The sequence below is a fragment of the Trachemys scripta genome, chromosome 3 (assembly GCF_013100865.1).
Source record: "Trachemys scripta elegans isolate TJP31775 chromosome 3, CAS_Tse_1.0, whole genome shotgun sequence".
NCBI classification, from domain to species: Eukaryota; Metazoa; Chordata; order Testudines; family Emydidae; genus Trachemys; species Trachemys scripta.
In genome coordinates, this window is record NC_048300.1 from 83,015,623 (window position 1) to 83,034,520 (window position 18,898).

Below are 18,898 nucleotides of genomic sequence, written 5' to 3' on the forward strand. Positions count from 1 at the left end.
AGGGAAGTGTGACACATAAACCAATGGCATGACTAGTGAAAAGTAAATTGAATTTGATTTTTAAGATACTTTCAGATTTAGTCATCTCAGACAGCGCTATTAGCACAATAAATGTTTTTGTAAGCATTAGTCTTGCAGTGCCCCTTTTTAACATTTATTTTTTTTTACAGCCACCTGGTGCTGAGAGCTGCTTAGAATCTAGTGGGTGAGAAAGGGAGGAGACGCTGATGTCACAGTGGCCTGGGGAGAAAGTTCTAGGAAGAGTCAGTTGGTCAGTTAAAGACCGACCGTCTGTTGGGAGGAGCCCTGTCTGTGTGTCCGTCACTCAGCATCCGCTGTCCCAACCCGTATCACGGTGCTCTATTGAGTGGGCCCATTATCTGATGCTTCCCTGCGCTTCGCCAGCCACGTCAGAAGCAGCACTGTGCCAGGCGCTCAGCACGAGCGCATGGACGACACCAGCGAGAAGAGGGGTAAGACGGCCAAGCCTGGTGTGCTCAAAACACCAGAACCACCTGCTGCAGCATGTAAGAGGGACCAGAAAACCCAAAACCAGAGCATGTATTGGATGGCAGGAAAAAACTTCGGTGAGGAGAAGCGATTGTGTCTCAAACTTTTGAGTGGGCGCAGATAGGTGACAGCACGTGGTGTGTGTGTGTGGGGGGGCACGTTTATTGAAATGGTGGAAAATAATACATGGTACAACAAAGTAACAGAGCTTCACAAATCAAATTTTAGCATTTCAGCCTCACATGGTTTTGTTGCCCGTGTGAGCAGGGCATAATTGAAACTAGTTTCACGTGTGTATGTGGTGTGTTTTCTTTTTTTTTTTTTAATTAACACATTTGTATTCTGTTCATGTACATGGCAAAACCCATGCTGGCTGAACTGCTAGGTTGGAGGGACAGACCTGTTGTTCAAGCCAGTTATGTACCATTTTTCTATGTTCTGTCTCTCAAAAGCTCCCCAAATCCAGTGTATTTCTGTGTCCTTATTTATCTCCTCAGATGCCCCTGTTGATAGTTTTCAGATTTTTTTTTTAAATGGTTTCCTGAGAGACTTTAGTTTGTAGTGTTGACAGAGCCAAAGTTTAATTTCCTTTTTGGTAAGTAGGCCCTTGCTAGCAGGGTTTGCAGACACATCCCACCCTGTAATTACTGCTGAAGAAGGCTGACCTACAGAAAATGGGAGGATGACAAGGGAAGCTGTCAAGAAGGTTTTGCAGGAGCTTGGAAGGTGCAAGAGAGAGTTGTTGGAGAGGGAAAGCTGGACGGAGGAGGAGGGGTCTGGGAGAAGCAAGGCAGTGCAGGTTGGCGCTTGCCAGCCTTATCAGAAAGGAGCAGTGAAAGGTTAGATACTTTAAGTGAAAGGAGGGAAGCAGAGCCAGCTGGACCCTGCTAGAGGGTGAGTTGGCAAGCCTCATTAAAGAGGAGATTGATGCAGCTGGCTAGCCCCATTGGAAGGATGGGATGTCAATTTCTCACCAGGACAGAAGTTGGCTAACCCAAACAGGAGAGTGAATGGAGTGGGCTGGCTGGCTCCTTCATGAGGAGAAGGAAGAACTAAGCAGAGAGGGTCAGCTGGGTCGAGTGAAACTAGCTGCTTTTCTAAGGGGTAGGTGTTTTGGCTTCAGTCCCAGAAAGCTTTAGGCAAAATAGTATTATGCATGTGTCACTCTGATTGACTGAAACATCCCTGTTAGTCACTACTGCAAGTGAGTCGGTTCCTTTTGTTTGCAGAAGTCAGTTCAACTGTTCTTGCCTTTATAAATTTGCCAATTGAGCTTGTAAAAGCTTCAAAAAAGGCAAAATCTTAAATTTTCTGTTAAACACTTGCTGCAAATTATAATTATAATTATATTTAAATTATAATTACTGACTCAACTTTCTCCAATGAAAGCTTTAAAGATGGAATATATAAATAAATTTTTAAAAGAAAAAACCTTTAAAATCTAAAAACTTGCTCCTCTTAGTTTTTCTGTTTTTTTTTCGTCTCTGGAAGAAACTGGTGTCCCGCACAGTCTCCTTTCCTGTCTCACCACTTCATCCACCAACATAGCATCTGCTCTTACTTGAGAGGTTTTTAGATTTGATTTGGGAATCATTAATGATTCAGCTATTTTCCTTTTAAATGTAAAAGTTTAGAAAACCTTGCAGGAGAGATGAGAAGTTATTTTGATGAAAAATATTATATCAATGCCTGCAGTCGTATATCATCTCCAGAGCAGGGTGTATAAGCTTGGTCAGCATTTAGGAGAAGAGGCCTCCAAGCCCAGGGTGTTGGAAATAGTTTGGTGATTCAGTGCATGGCATTCTTTCTTCTGTGTCAATAATGAAGTAGTGCCTGCATGTAAATTTAGAAGACACTGTGCTGTTGACTGCGGCTTTGGGTGAGCTTTAAAACCGAAGATCCTGTCAATTTGTTGTTAAATATCCCATGCTACTTTGTTTAGGTGTAGTGGTGTTAGCTACTGTCACTTCACTAAATACCTGTTTGATTGCTTGATTACCCATGCTGCTTACCTAAAATTCTTTTTATGGAAGAAGATATTCTCCACTTCTCTCATAAAGACTGGCGTGCATGGTACTGGTGCAGAATGTCTGCCATGTTGTACTCAGAAAAGCTGCATTTCAGAAATGAGGGAGTGATTTATCTTCTCTAATTCAGTCTACAATATATACGGTACACACACATCTGCCAGGGACTGGAACAATTACGTATTTGACAGAAACTGCTGGCTGGATAGGTGGAACAAGCTTGCATTCAGTAAGTTTAGGGAGACTATTTGCCTCTAAAGCCAGGAGGTTGCCCAATAACAGAAAAATTCACGTTAGTCTGTAGAGCGTTTTATAATCCTTCAAAATGAAAAAGTCCTATACAAATGTGTGTGTGGGGGGGGGGTAGTAGTCTCAAATGTAAAGCTACAAAAGCCTCCCCAGGAGGGTACAAAATGTGGAGGAGGGAAGGTAAGAGAGGCAAAGAGAGGTAGAGAATCAGAGACAAAGAGGTAGAAGAAGCCAGCAGGAGAGTAAAGTCATGGTCTTCCAGAGAAACATGATGAAAGAGGAAGGGAAAAGTTAAGACATGTATTTTTAAATAAATACAGGCTAGTAAACCAAAAACAAGGAATAAATGGATAGAAGAAAGGAAGGTTTTGGCTTTGTCATGTGCAAAGCTTTTATTGATAAAAATACAATTAAAATATGAGCAATGCCACTAGAAAATGCAACATTAAATGTCAGTACCCCTAACTTCTGTGGCTCTATTGATAGTATTTGTGATGCAGTTCAGCAAACAAAACTAATTTGAACCTGTGCTATTGTTTATACCACACAATGCCTTGTCTATTAGTCAATCAGAATGCAATGCTTTTTAATAGCATTTTATAATTGTGTGCACCTGTTAGATGAAGTTGGCAAATGTGTATAGAGAAACATTTACAGATTGCTTTTGTTTAAAGTGAAGTGTTGTCCCCTTTGGTAACCATGATGGGTGGGTGGATGGATGGCATTTTGTGGATATGTTTCAAGTTATAAGTTATAGTCCTTTACCCCATAACTATTTAGTGTAGAGAATCCATAAAAAACAACCGTGGTAGATTATATTTGCCACCTAGGTCAGAACTATATGTAACTTTTTAGAGGATACATGAGAATAGTTTTCATCTTCAGAAAAGTAATATTTTAAAGTTTTAGTTTGTATGTCCCAAGTCTCAGGCATGCCTGACCCTGACTTTTGGACAAAAAAACTGATCAGGGCAGGACCAGATGAGTAATGTTTGTGGTGGTTCAAATCTCTGGTGAACCGTTTTAAGCAGCTGTGGTTCCTATTTATTGCAAAACGTAGGTTTTAAATGAGAGGCAACAGTTGGAATTTGGCAGATCAGTTGCAATAAAACAAAATACTACCATCAATACAGTGGGAACAACTTTAGTGTCTACTACAAAGTTTTTTACACCAGTGGTTCTCAACCAGGACTTTACATACCCCTGAGGATACACAGAGGTCTTCCAGGGAGTACATCAGCTCCTCTAGATATTTGCCTAGTTTTACAATGGGCTACACGTAAAGCACTGGTGAAGTCAGTGCAAACTAACATTTTATACAGACAATGACTTATACTACTCTATATACTATACACTGAAATGTAAGTACAATATTTATATTCCAATTGATTATTTTATAATATGTTAAAAATGAGAAAGTAAGCATTTTTTCAGTAATAATGTGCTATGGCACTTTTGTATTTTTATGTCTCATTTTGTAAGCAAGTAGTTTGTAAGTGAGGTGAAACTTGGGGATATGCAAGACAAATCAGACTCCTGAAAGGGGTACAGTAGACACACACACACACACACAATGACTGGAAAAACTTGGCAGTAATAAAATTCTCTAAATATGTTCACCCTTCTTTGTGGGCTGTAAAAGAAAAGCACCTTTATGTTGGCTGTACAGGAAGGTAGCAGCATGATTCCCTTTTTGATAGAATTGTCTTATCCAGAGAGTATTCTGCATAGTTCCTTTTAAATCACCTCCCTCCCAACAGGGCCGGCTCCAGGCACCAGCTGAGCAAGCTGGTGCTTGGGGCGGCAGATTGTTCGAGGCGGCATTCTGCCCAATCATAGGGCGGCACGGCCGCTTATTTTTTTTATGTTCCGCTCCGGCCGCCCTGTAGGGGGCGGTGGTGCGGAGAACCAGAGCGCCCGGTAGGGCAGTCCTCTTCCTTCCCTCCCCGCCAACCGGAGCGGAGCCCTCGCGGCGGGTGGCAGGAGGCGGTGCAATGGGAGGGGCCGCGTGGCAGTGCCCCTGCTGTAGCCCTGGCCACCCCCTTCTCTTTCTCTCCCGCCCACTCACTCCCCCTCTTCCTCCCTCCCCCGCCGGCTCCCCCCCTAAACATGCACTTCCTAATTTATAAAAATACCTCTTACATTGCTGGGCTGCACTTCTAAGGCACATGACAAATAAAAGACAAACACATTCAGATGAAACCTGTGAAAAGAAGTTCTGCATCATTATTTTAATTGTCTTGATTCAATACATCTGAAAATTGAGGGGATTTTGTAACAAAAATTTTCCCTTTCACCAAGATTTTATTTATTGATATAAACGTCTAGACGTCAAAGAAACAAAACCCCACCCTATTTTACCTTAACATGCTGTATTTTAATACATTTCCACCAACAGTGTGAAATGTAAAACAGCCAAATGACAAAATTGGAGGAGGTTGTATAAAAAAGGTGTCGTTTGCCAGGCCAAATGAAAAGTAAATGTTAATGCTTTTGCCAGGATGTTATGTCTGAGGTTTCCTAATATTTTCAGTTGCTTAAGTGCTGTACACACACTCAAGAGTAGAACAGAGAGCTTGTTTTTAAAAAAAAAAAAAAAAACACCTTAAAATGAATTTGTTCAGGTCATCACAATCCAAAATTTTGAAATACACTCATGGCCCTTGATTGAGAAAATATTATCAGTCTCTACTGCCAACAGCACAGATAAAATTCCAGCTTGTTACTGGGAGGTGGCTTGTACATAGCTCCCTTAGGAAAGCAGGACACATATATATATTCACACTTTCCCTGCTCCTAAGAATGGAGCCGAAGAGCAACTCAGAAGGATGGTGTGACATAGACATCACAATTTAAGCCTTTTGTCCTTGACAGTGTCCCATTTATAGTGTGTGTTCATATTATTTGTCTTTTCTGATTCCATGTCTCCACTGCTGCACTTGGCAGCTTCACTTACACCTAAAGTGGTGTAATTCTTGGCATTAGTGATGTCATTGACTATTGCTGGAGAATAATTGTAACCCTAAGTCCTGAATTCTTGTCTTGGCAAGGTTAAAGCTGTTCAATTCACCTTTAAATTTAAATTGTAGCATTAATTAGTTGAAGTTGTGTCACAGTCTTCAGATGGCTTGTATTCCTTACCAGGTTCAGTTAATTAGACTACCACTACTTTGCTGGATTTATTACAAATTATCAAATAACTCAGTCATTTGTATTACCCACAATTCTTCTCAGGATAATTGAATTTTGGTCTGCTATTTCTCATATTAATTGTTAGGCTTTGGCTCAGAGTACTGCTGCTCTAGCATGGTGCCCTATAAGGGAAAGAAGGCATAAGAAGCCCTCTCTCTCCTGCTCTTTATGCATCTGAGCAGGGGAAGCCAGAAGTTGGCTGTGGGGAGTGTAAGGGTTGTATTACTGCTGGCTGTCATTGACACTAAAAAGGGTGTATCTGGGCAAGGTAATAATGTGTGCATATAGAGCTGTTGCTCGGCCCATAGTGCATCAGTAAAGCAACACTAGGAGGAGCATGGTCTACACCTTTTGAATTATAACAAGAGCTGTCCTTCACTATTCTCCTGCTAGTTTCTCTGGCAGTATTATGACAGACATAAATACTGCACAGACTGTACATCAACTCATGCACACCCTCGCATGCCACTAGTTTGACTGTTGGTCTTCAGTCAACCTGAATTGCAGGTAGTGTTTGGAGGCTTCCCCTCCTCCCCCAAAATGTAGTATGATGCTTGAACAACATACCTGATGAATGTAACCTCATAATTATTAGCCCTAAAATATGATATGTATGGAACAAGGAGGAAAACATTTTTTGCCCACCCAAAGAACATGTTTTCCTAAATTTCAATTATAACAACACTAATATGTGATTTTTCTGAAGCTGAAGTTTTACATGGAACAGATTTAGTGTTGTGGGATCCACTACTGCAGAGAGTGACTATAAGCAGCAAACATTAGTAATTAGCCTCTCTATTCCAAAGATGCTGTATTTGATATACATGCACCAGAAACTTGCACTCAGCTTTTTTGTTCCTTCCTTTAGCTTAATTTTTTCTGAGTTACTAATTTTTTTCCCCATGACAGTTTTTGTGAGAATTTTATTTGAATCACTTCTGAGAATTTCTTTACAGGGCTTAATTGATGTATTATAGATTGTGCTTTTGTTTTCAAATTTGAGTGTATTTAGTACTCACAAAAGTGAGGGACTAGACCACTACCGGTAGCTAGAGCCAAGTGCTTTGGCTAGCAAACGAGTCCTGTGCATGCTTCCCAACACAGCTCTGTCAGTGTACTTCAAAAATGTCTTAAAACACCTAGGCTGCTCTGGTTGCATGATGTTTTTGAATAGTGATTGACAATTGCATAGTAGTGCTTATGTGATTTGTTGTATATTATGTTTTTTATTCTTCTTAAGATATTATTCATTCCCATGGACTTCAGAACTGCATGAGTTCCTAGGTCTGCCTATGTAGATTGCATTGTAAGATTGGGACCCCAGACTGAACATGACAATGTTTTTCACCTTTTCAGGTGGAATGTTACATGAGGGGAGAAAAAATGTTTCTGCACTGTTAAAGGTTGAAGTTTGAAACATTAACTTGGACATGTTGAATACTTTGTATATTTTATGATATTCGTTTAACAACATATAAACTGTAATACAATCTTGAGATTTACATTAACCAATAAAGTAGAAATAGAAAATCCTACACATTTTCAATATGGAAGAATTGATGATGTTGTAGGAACTTTTTTAAGCCAAAGGAGCTTAAACTGAATACAAAACCAGCTGACATGAAGCTCAAAGTGTATGTGGAATTCTCAAAAGTTTATAACAGACAATGTCACATTAGACAAATTTGGTCTCTATCGGCCACTGGACAGAAAAACTACCAGAGCAAAGAAAAGCATTTGATAGAGTTTACGAGGGAAAATTATTAACTAGACAGTAACAATTAATAAAACCCCTATAAAGTCCTAGCAATATCATATTGAATCCATTAGTTCTTGCATTTGGTTAACAGAGACAACAGTCTTATTTACAAAAACTGGGTTAAATATCAGATAATTGTGATTTTTTTTTTCTGGATTAAATGCTAAACTTGTGTTTTAACAATTAAAATACTTGAGTCTAGGCAGTGGAAAAATGGATTTTTGTATTTTTTGCTATCAAGTTATATTTTAAAGTGTTTTTCTCTCCTATTGCTGTGGGAAAGAATATATAGAAATGGGATAGTGACTGAACAGGGGAAAATGTTAAATTGGTTATACAAAGAATGCTGTCAGATTGACAAAGGAAATAAACTGAAAAATAGAGAAAATATTTGTTTTTCTACTGTGTACACTGCAGCTGAGAATGTGTCTCTGAGCCAGGGTAGACAGACATGCGCTACCTCCACTTTAGCTAGCATGCTAAAAATAGCACTGTGAATGTTGCAGCAGGCTTATACTTGGGTGGCTAGCCCTTGTCACTGTCTGTGCGGCAAAGTCCACATTGCTATTTTTAGTGCAATAGCTACTGGTGTAGGGAGCCATGGTCCCAGTTGCAGTGTAGACATACTCTTAGTGTACAGAAACTTTAGGTGTTATTTGAAACAATGGTAGTTAAAAATAAAATCAGTCAGAAGTAAGTTTTAAATGGATAATATGTGCTCCAACTATAATAAAAGTAAATTTAAAAGGACATTCATGTCTTTCTGTAGATGGATAGAAAATCTGGTATATTGTGTCACAATTTCAGGCCAACTGCACCTGATTTCCCCCTCCGTGGTCGAGAAAGGGCACCCTCTTAAAGGTTTCCTAGCTCCCTGCCATTACCTCTTTTGAACAGAGACCCGCATCTCAGTCTCTCCTGACAGAGAGGTTTAAGGCTGCACAGTTCCCTGGATTTACACTGTGAGATCCCCAACAAGCCAGACTGCCTAACCAGGCCAGCATCTGTGCTTTGCTGCCTCTCCAGAGGCTAAGACCCATGTATTGACCACAGTTATAAGTTAGAATACAGCTCCTTCTAAGCAAGTGCATTTATTCTTTAGGTAAAAAGGATTACAGATAAGACATAAAAAACCATAAACATTCCTAAACCCATGCTATCAGCTTACCAGAGGTCACCCATCAATCTTATCAGGCCTCAGTAGGCCAAAGTCTTTCCGACCCTTCTGCAAGGGTTGGGACTCCCTTTGAATCTGAGGTTCTGTTCGTTGGCTGGATCTGGAAGAAGGCACCAAATCAGTTCAAATGCAGGCTATTTATCCCAAAGTCCTTTCTTTGTCTGTTGGCCTCTGGAGAATCCAGTTTGAACTAGTATATGCGGTACCTTTGTGGAGGGTTACAACCTGGTTGATTTGCCATAATCACCACACATGGTGCTTGGTTCCTAGAGGAGAGCTGTGATATCCCTCCCCCATGGAGTATAACACAGTCATACATAAAACTTTCGTTTAACACAATGGACCCCAAAGATACTGCATGGCATTGCAATATCATTTCTCATCTCTCTCCTTAAGAGGTTACATACAGTCCTGGCCCACAATAATACATAGACTTAAAATCACAAGGTATTCAAGGATATTGCAGGTAGTTGCCATATCTGTGTCACATTGATTTACTCTCTACCTAGAAATAAAAAATTGTTTCCTAAGAAAACGTGGGGATGATAATATGCACTCAAGCTGTATATCAACCCATACCTGCTTTAGTAGTTTTAACAACAAAAACTTAATGTAAATCAGCTAAATGCTATGGCATATTGTGTAGTTAAAAAGTAATTTTCCTTTTCACCTTATGATTTAAAGTAAGTAATGCTGCAGTTGAAATGTAAAGGTCAATTGAAAGGGTGTTTCCTGCCAAGAACAGAGTTCAGGCCCTCAGTTACGTGTTTCTCCCAAAACAGTTGGAGACATCACTTACACCTAAAGTGGGGGAGTTGCATTTCTTTCACTGCTTTAAACGTCAGTAGAGCTACCCATTAAACAGAGGGAACACTAAACCCAAAAGGTCTGAATACAAGTACTGTCAGTTACTTGACAGCAGAAATTATTTTCATCTTGTTTTTAAATGCACTTGTTCATAATATTTAAGCTTACACATTTCTATTCATAATTTGAGTTTTTAAGCTATAAATTTATTTCTTTAGAAAGCACTTTTGTTCATCTTTTCATTCTGACGTCAAGATTTGGACCCATCTATTATAGCACAAAGGGGAAATGTGGTATGTGGTCAAGAATAGATAAAGGTATTGCAGAGAAAAGAGGACAGGGTCAGTCCTCTAAATAATTGAGAACGGATGGAGAGAAAACAAAACAAATAAATATGAAAACAAAATGGAGGCAACTGTTGTTCCAAATGGATTGCCAATATTCTTGGACCCTAGATTTGACTTATATTTAAATTAGTGTTTGGCCTAAGCCATAGATCTGGGTCCAGGTCTGAATTTGTAGCTCAGACTTGTCTCTCTCTTGGGACATGCATGATTATGGAATCTATGCGCCAATATATTTTGTTAATTGGCATTCGAGTTTGGATACAGATTTTGAACCTCCATATTTAGATGCGGTCATTTGTGATGTGGATGTGGCCCATTATACAGAGATGAAGATTAAATCTTTGGTTTTGATTCAGACCCATTTTAAATAAAAACTAATAATTTGGGGACTATCCAGATTATTCTACCTCCTTATGCTAGCTCTGCCTTTTTTTCCATGAAGTGTATGTGTGTATTGCGATCGGGGGCTGAACTTTAGAGTGACAAAATTGTGATCTGTGGAGGCAGCTAGCTGGCCACAAGGTGATGGACATAAAATACATTAAATAATTTCCTGATATGAGTTTTCTATGTTGGCAGTTTCTGTAGATGCCACAGAGGTGCTATGCTGTGTGATTGGAATGGGAGGGGAAGTAGTCGGTCCATTGAAAGGGGGGCAATCCATGACAACATCTATTAAAATGTGGAAGAAGTTTGAAAACCCTGTCTTAGACTGTATTAAAGATCACAACTTGCTAATCAATTTAAACTCCATACAGCTTTAGTGAGGTTTCCTTTGCACTCTATGAAGATGAAGCTAGTTCTTGTTTAGTAAGTAAAATCTGCTTCCTCCTCCTCTGAGTGCAGAGAGCCTCTGAACAGTGGAAATGGTGCAGTTCTGGCGAGGGGGCTAAACCGGGGGCTGGTATTATACAGAATTCAAATCTAAGGTGGCAATCTGCTTGCAGGATTGTGAGGCTACTGGCACCTTGAGCTACAGTAGTGACTGCAGAACAGCCCATGGTTCAGGGGAGGATTCCTTCCCAATTGGCCTTCCTCCTCAGCAAAGTATTGGTCTGTGTGCTGCATGGGAGGATTTGTGTCTAACTGCAACTACTACTATACGTTATACCAGTGGGTCAATGCAGCAAATATATTTGAGGTTTGATCTCCTCAGTTTTCAACATTCTTTCTACAATCATTAGTTTTTAAATATATGTAAGGGCCTATAAATCTATGTAAAAGTTATTAATACAGTCTCTGTTGCAGGCAGCCAAATTGCATGTCCATGTTTTATACCAGTAATGTTTTTAGCATTCACTTTTTTCTTCTTATTCCATGGTGTAATACAATACACACTACATATTATCCTGGATAAAGTCGGTTATTTAGAAAGGATTGCATCAGTCCTACTATAAATCTTAATTTTTCATATTACAGTGTGCAGTTTCCAAAGAAAAATAAAGATAGATGACACTATAATTCATCAAGAAGAAAGGAATTTTGCTATAAATCATTTTTTGTGGGAAATCTCACAGATGTTCATTTTGTTTATTTCTCTAAGGGTCACATTATTCATCCTTTAATCTTGAATAGGCAGGGTTTGCTGGGTTTTGGTGGTTTAATTTTGCATCTACCTTGATTTTTAAGCTTGAAGCAAGTTAAAAACCACAGTAATTATTTCAGAGAAAGAAATGACGGGAGTGCAAAAAACATGAGCATATTAAAATCGTGGTGTCTGCAGCATTGGTACCAGGTCTCCCAAAATACAGGTTCACAAAATTGTGGTTGCTTGCTGGGAGCATCTTGCTTTTTAGTGTTTCAAGTCAAAATAATAATTTGTATTGCAGTAGCACCTAAGAGCCCTAGTCATGGACCAGAATCCCATTGTACTAGATGCTGTACAAACACTGAACACAAAGACCATTCCTGTCCCAAGGAGCTTATAATCCAAGTATAAGGCAGACAACGGATGGATACAGACAGAAGTGGAAGTTCAAGGAAATAATTAGACAACATTGTTCAGCATGATAGACAATGGTCTAATGTACACCAACAGCCTAAACGTTGTCAATTTATTTTTGTAGGCATCATGGCAAAGCAGAGTTTTGAGGAGGATTATGAGGTAGCTTTACGGATGTTTGTGAGGCGCTCCTCAGAAATGGGAGGGACAGCATGAAGGTGCTTGTTTGAAAATTTAACATGACTTTAATTTGCCAAGAAATAGCGTTGTGGATTTTAATATTCACCAAAAAATTTAAAAAGTACGTAACATTTTAGTTCTAAACAGATTAAGAAGATTCCTTTTCAACGTGTAAAGGCCAAATCCTACATGAGAAAATAAAGCTATGTAGAGGGCAGGAAACTTCAAATTTCAACTCATAGACTTTCTTTCAAACTGTTTTTTTGCTGTCATGAGGAAGAGGGAGCTGGTATAGGGGTTCTGCTACCACTCATGAAAACACCATTTTGCACCTGTAGAAGGGTATTTTGGGGATTGGGGAAAGCACAACATTGAAATAGCATTTCCCCCACTTTCTATATGCCATCCACCCTATTTGTGGCCACTCTATTGGTGGAAGTGGGAGAGATTTGACCTCTACTACAGTTGATACTTTTATTCAGTCCTCCTCTGTATGTGCATAGGCAATTGAGGACTTAGTGAGACTTTAGGAATTTAGGGTTTGCATTAATAAAGAAAACACTGTATTAGATCATTTATCTCACTTTATTAAAAATGGATGGATTTATTCATGGTACAGAACTGCTCACTGAAGCGATATTCAACTTTTCTTATTTTATTATTTTTCTTAAATCTAGCTTCCCCCAACCCCAAATAAAACAGTTGTTTACATCCCTGCCATGTGGTAATACATTAGCATTTTCAAGTCTGTGTATTTATCAGTCCTGTTAAACATCACTGATGTTGCTTGTAGAGATGAAGAGAAGTCAACACACATTTTTGTTTAGTAGAAATTTGTGCCTATTAATGTGGCTGCAGATTGCATTTTTTGTAAATGAGTGCAGACATTTGGGTAAGAGCCATGAAGATGAAGGTTGATTAAAGGGAACCCAAGAAATGTCTGAGTATAATTAACTATGCATTTGCCTCAGAACATATATGTAGCAATGAGGTATTAAGCTACTAATTTAACATGTGCTTTTCCTTCCTTGCCCCAGGCTGGGGCCAGCCTGGATTTGAAACTGAATATTATCGATTTGCTATATTTTTATTACTTAAGGTTGAAATGAATCATTTTGAATGGAATACAGCATCTCATCTATGGTTATATATTGGACTAGATTCTGTGCTTTTCTTCCTGACGGAAACATTCAGTGTGCAGCTTGGGGAAGAAAGGTGGCGTTACACAACCTTTGCTCCTCAAAATTCTTGGTCCTATATTTGCTCCAGCATTGGGGGAATTCTGCCGGGCCACCGTGTACAATTCCTGGGTGATCCCATATACTGCTCCAATGGTGTATAGGGGCCAAACCGGGAGTGAGAATTGGCATCCATGTGTGATAAGGATGATAAATTAATAAAATAGTAAAAGTAAACAGTAGGCCCATGTTGGCTTCTGCTCTAGTATAAATTCAGAGTTTGATCATGCAACGTGCTTTGTTCCAGCAGAGCTTCAATGGAACTACTCGCATGCTTATAGTTAAACACATGCTTCAGTGCTTTGCAGGATCAGGGCCACAGTGCTCTTAACCTTGCAGGATTTTCAAGCTCTCATAAGTAGTTTGTTTTAAAATGGTGTAGAAAATACATTTTATTACAAATAGAGATTAAAAATAGTGGATTTGTGTTTTAAAATATGCAGCTAGACTGGGGAAAAAGAAATGGAACAGAGAGAGAAAAGATGGAATTAAGGGTAGGAAATAAGCAATTGGGCATAAACTCCTAAGAAAAGCATGGCACCTAGCGCATAGTATGAATGTTATGACTGCAGTCCTTTGAAGATTAAAGTTTCAACCAACCATGCAAAGATTTGTCAGACATTTAATAGGTTTTCTTACTATTATTTTCAAGGCCACTAGCCATCATAGTATTTTATTATTGCAGCTTTATTCAGTCTGCATGGGCAAAAAATGTTGCCAAGCACAATCCTGTTTTGGATCAAATGTAACCCCCAAATAGTCTTTATTCCAGGAGCACCCCTTTTATTTTTTGTGTTAAATTCTCATCATAATATTTTTATCTAAACATTAAAAAGGAGGTGCCTTAGAGATTTATAGCTTGCCTCCATGTGTAATCCTTGGCACTAGAGGTTGTAGATTGTCATCTTTCTTTACACACACAACCTATTGACTTGAGTGGGATTTCTTGGTGCAAACTGATGGAAGGCCTTGGCCTTAATCCACCCAATTTTTCTTTCTTTCCCCCCACTTCTCTTGCCATTCAGATGGAAGTACTAGTAGCTAAAATGTAAAGAACTGTTATGTTAAGTTGTAGAATTACATTTTTGTTGTGATGACATTTTGTGACAATTTTAATAGCTCAAAGTCATGACTGTTAGTGGTATGTTATAATCTGAGTTCAGTAAAAAGCTTTGTTCCTGTAGCTGAATAATGGTGCAGACAGACTGCTTTCAATCACATTTGTCAACAATGTTTGACTTATCTGTCCATCTTCTGAAGTTCAGTACTTGCCTTTGCTACATAATTAATAAGAATAAGACTATTTGTTCTAGTTTCTTATGACTCATAAAACAGTTTCCCCTTTTTCATGTACTGAATCTGCAGTTTTCTTAGCCCTTAATGTGTTCTGTTTAAAATCTCATTGTCCTTTTTGTGGCAGGAGTTTGTGATGTAACTGATTAGCTAGTGGAATCAGTAGGTGTTGCTATGGGCAGAAGCATGCATGCAAAAGTCTTAGGCCAGGTCTACACTGCAGACCTATATTGCTATAGCTGCGTCACTCAGGAATGTGAAAAATCCAGACGCCTGAGCGACCTCGTTATACCATCCTAACCCTGCATGTGTATAGCACTATGTCAATGGGAGGGCTTCTGCTGCCAAGATAGCTACTGCTTCTCGGGGAGGTGAATTAACTATGCCGATGGGAGAAGCTTTCCTGTTGGTGCAGTAGCATCTTCACTAAAGCGCTAGTGCTGCATCAGTGTAGCTGTGCCATGTAGCACTGTACTTGAATACCAGCCCTTAGTTACGGGCTTGTCTACACTTACATTTTATAGAACTCTAACTTGCTGGCTCAGGGGTGTGAAAAATCACCCCCCCCCCAGCGCAGCAAGTCTGAGCGCTTTAAAGCATTAGTGTAGACAGACTCTGAGCGCTCGGAGCTAATCCCCTCGTGGAGGTGGATTACCAGGGGCACTGGGAGAGCTCTCTCCCAGCACTCGCGTGTGACCACACTCGCACTTCAAAGCGCTGTCGCAAGAGCGTTCCTGCAGCAGCGCTTTGAAGTTTCCAGTGTAGACGTACCCTAAATGAACCTTGAGGGTTCCCTAGGACTTTCTATCCTGGGCAAAAATTCCCATAGAGAACCCAAGCACGTATCAGCAGCCCCCTCCCAGAACTTACCTCTAAGGCTTTGACTACACTATAAATGTATCTTGAGTTAATTGACTGCCTGTTATCTCAAGGTTGTTAACACTTTATAAAGGCTCGTCTGGACACTCCTCAAATATTTGTAGCCTGGAATAAATGTTTGAGGAGTATCCAGATTTAGTTTTTACAAATATGTCAATTACCCTGAGTTAATTAGCGAGCGAAGGTGGGTGAGATAACATCTTTTGTTGGACCAACTTCTGTTGGTGAGAGAGACAGGCTTTCTAGCCACACAGAACTCTTCCTCCGGTCACTCTAATATCCTGGGACCAACATTGATACAACAACAGTGCAAACAACCTGAGTTAATTGTCGGTCAATTAAAATAATGATTAAGACAGTCCTAAAGCCTTGTCTAGAATAACAGGTAATAACAAACCCCTTCCAAATTCTAATCTAGATGAAGCCTTATTGCCTAGATAAGGAGAACAAAGGTTTGATTAGCCCCGTAGGGCAAACTAAAGTTACAATCATCTGGGGAGACTCTGGCGTTCTATGGAAATTCTTTGGCCGTTCCTCAGATATACCTACTGTATCTGATTCATAAGGAAGTGCAAAAACTATGTGATCAAAACCAAGCACAGTTCTGAACCTGGGTATGTCTCCATGAAGATGTACATCTTAAAAAAAAATAAAGTAAAACCAAAATCCCAAACCCCCTCCATTTTAGGCACAGAACTGCAAGCAGGTTGAAAGCCTGTTAAGATCTCTGGATTTCATTAGTTGAAGAAAGGACATTTTCAGGTAAGCACATATAAATATCCCTATTTTTATAAGTTTTACTTGAAGAAAAAAATACTGTGCAAAGTGTACTGTAAATGAGGAGTCTTGAAAGATTTTGACAGCCCTTATGAAAAATTTAACAAATTTAGCACCCTTGCACATACAGCATCAGACCTCAATCCAGCAAATACCTTTGTATGTGAGTAACTAACTTTAAGCACATCATCAGTGTCTTTGAATTCAGTGGGATTTTTCATGTATACATATTTGCAGGTTTGGAGCATAAGGCCTGTCTACATTAGAAAGTTTTACCGGCCAAAATTTCCTTATGACAGCCTTGCCTGCGTTCATGTTCTGTTTGAGTCTGCTGTCAACCCCCTTAACTTTTGCCAGCAAAATTAAATGAATGAAACAAGCCCTCTACTGGTATAGTTTGACTGGCACCATGCCCATGCAGATGCAGAAGTAACGCTATACAGGTAAATGCAGCCCTCCAGCAGCAAGTTTGTAGTGCAGCTGTCCCTGCAGTGGTGACCATTCTGGTCAAATTTTTGAATGCTATTTCCCAGGGATCACAGTGATCAGAAGCCCACCTCCCAGTTAAAATTCCCACTGTGTTTTGGAATTACCTCTTTCTCTGCCCCTCTACAAGTACTCCTGTACAAGTATGGCTACAGCTTGCCCTCATGCTGCTTTCTAGTCCAGGAGTGAGGCCATAAATTGTGGGGAGGAACATTTTGAAGACACAGCTGCAGCATTCCCACAAGAATAAAGATACGCAGACATTGTAAGGGCCATGGAGAACCTGGGGTGCAGGACAGACAAGGGCCAATGCTGGGCAAAGTTGGGGGGAGCTGTGGAGGCTTACCAGAAGACAAAGGAGCACAACCTCAAGTCTGGTATTCTCCCCAAGACCTGCCCCTATATTAGCCATACTGAGTTGAGATTCTCCCCTGAGAGAAACACTGGACACCACGTGTGCTGCAGTGTAGGGCACCCCACAACTGAGGACCAAAGAAGAGAGCACCAAAAACAGGGACATGGACTATGTTTGGGCCAGTCCAACAGCCAGAAACTCTTAGAGAACCAGCCATCCCCAAAGACTCAGTCAGTCACTGAGGAAGGGGGCGTGGGTATGTGCAATTTGGTAAGATTGCTCCTCTAATACAGGCCATTTTGTTTATTTTCTCTGAGGCCCCCAAAACATCTGTCTCTCAAAATGGTGGCTGATCACATATGGAACAAAGAAATTGTATTAATGTGTTGTGTGCTAGCTGTGGTTCCGCAAATACACAACAGTAATTTCCCCTATCTTTAAAATGGTTAAGAGAGCTCTGCTGATCTGTATCACATCCATGTATTTTGGGTGCAAAATGGAAAAATGGCACAAAAAAGACTAGATGATAGAATGAAAAGTTCCCTGGGAGGAGGGATGATATCCCACTATACATGGCAACAGCCCCACAATAAACTGCAAACATTTCCCACAAGGTAGTGCACCAGACGGTGGAGCAGAGAACACTGGGATGCCTACTGAGAGCACTGGCAGAACTTATGCTGGTAAAACTTTTTGATGTAGACAAGGCTTAAATTTGCAAAAAAAGGTATGTACTGGGGACACAATTAAATTTGCAGAAAGGTCAGGTAATGCAATATGTAGGCCTGGAACCACATCTGCTACATGGCAGCATTAGAGGTAAAGATAGCATTGTTTGGGTTAGCAAAGCTCTTGTTATTGTGGGGAAAATAATAATTACCTGGTTCCTTTACTGCAAGCTTTCTTGATATGAATGCTATTGCAGTCAGGTGTGCCGAAACATTTGTAGGAGGGGAGGGGTGGCGCACCGGTGCTGGAACTGGGGGGAGGGGAGGCTATGCCCCCCACTTTTTAAAATGGGTGTAGTTTGGAGACAAGGAATGGCATTGCCCCCTTGCAGTGCTGGCAGGGGATGCGCTTCATGGTGGGGGAGCTGATCACCGTTATCAGCTCCCCCACTGCAGCCCCTGGGAGCGCTGCTCCATGCCTGCCCGAGGCTTGCAGTTCAGGGGGGCAATGTCATCCCCTGCCCTCTCCCAACTCTCCCACTTTTAAAAGTGGCCCCCAGACCCTTCCCTGGTTCCATTGCCATTGGTTGCAGTCCTTCCAAAATCACCTTGAAATACAACCTTTTGTTTTGTAATTTTAAAATTCACAAACCTATTCCATATGAGAAAATAAAAACAGGAGTTAAAAAAGGCAATGCACCACCTTGTACTAGTGAAGATTAAAAGGATGGTTGTAAGTGCCAACATATAAATACACCTCTACCTCGATATAATGCTGTCCTCAGGAGCCAAAAAATCTTTACTGCATTATAAGTGAAACTGCGTTATATTGAACTTGCTTTGATCCACCGGAGTGCACAGCTCCACCCCCCCCAGAGCACTGCTTTACTGCGTTTCATCCGAATTCATGTTATATCGAGTCGCATTATATCGAGGTAGAGGTGTAATGGATCTCATTTATTTTTGAAAATTACATGTTCAGATTGTTTGTTTCTGTAAAAGCTATGGGATA

General features: G+C 40.2%; 1 protein-coding gene across 3 annotated transcripts in view; it reads left to right on the plus strand.

The window, feature by feature from the left end:
* PDE10A (phosphodiesterase 10A) overlaps positions 1-18,898 on the plus strand; it is a 270,956-nt gene that overhangs the window by 38,312 nt on the left and 213,746 nt on the right. The window contains exon 1 of one of the 3 annotated variants that reach the window (XM_034765252.1): positions 449-587. The exons of the other annotated variants lie outside the window; for them this stretch is intronic. Within the exon in view, the coding sequence (XP_034621143.1) occupies positions 449-587 (139 nt within the window). Of the gene's footprint in view, positions 1-448; positions 588-18,898 lie in introns of those variants that run through there. 3 annotated transcript variants of the gene reach the window in all.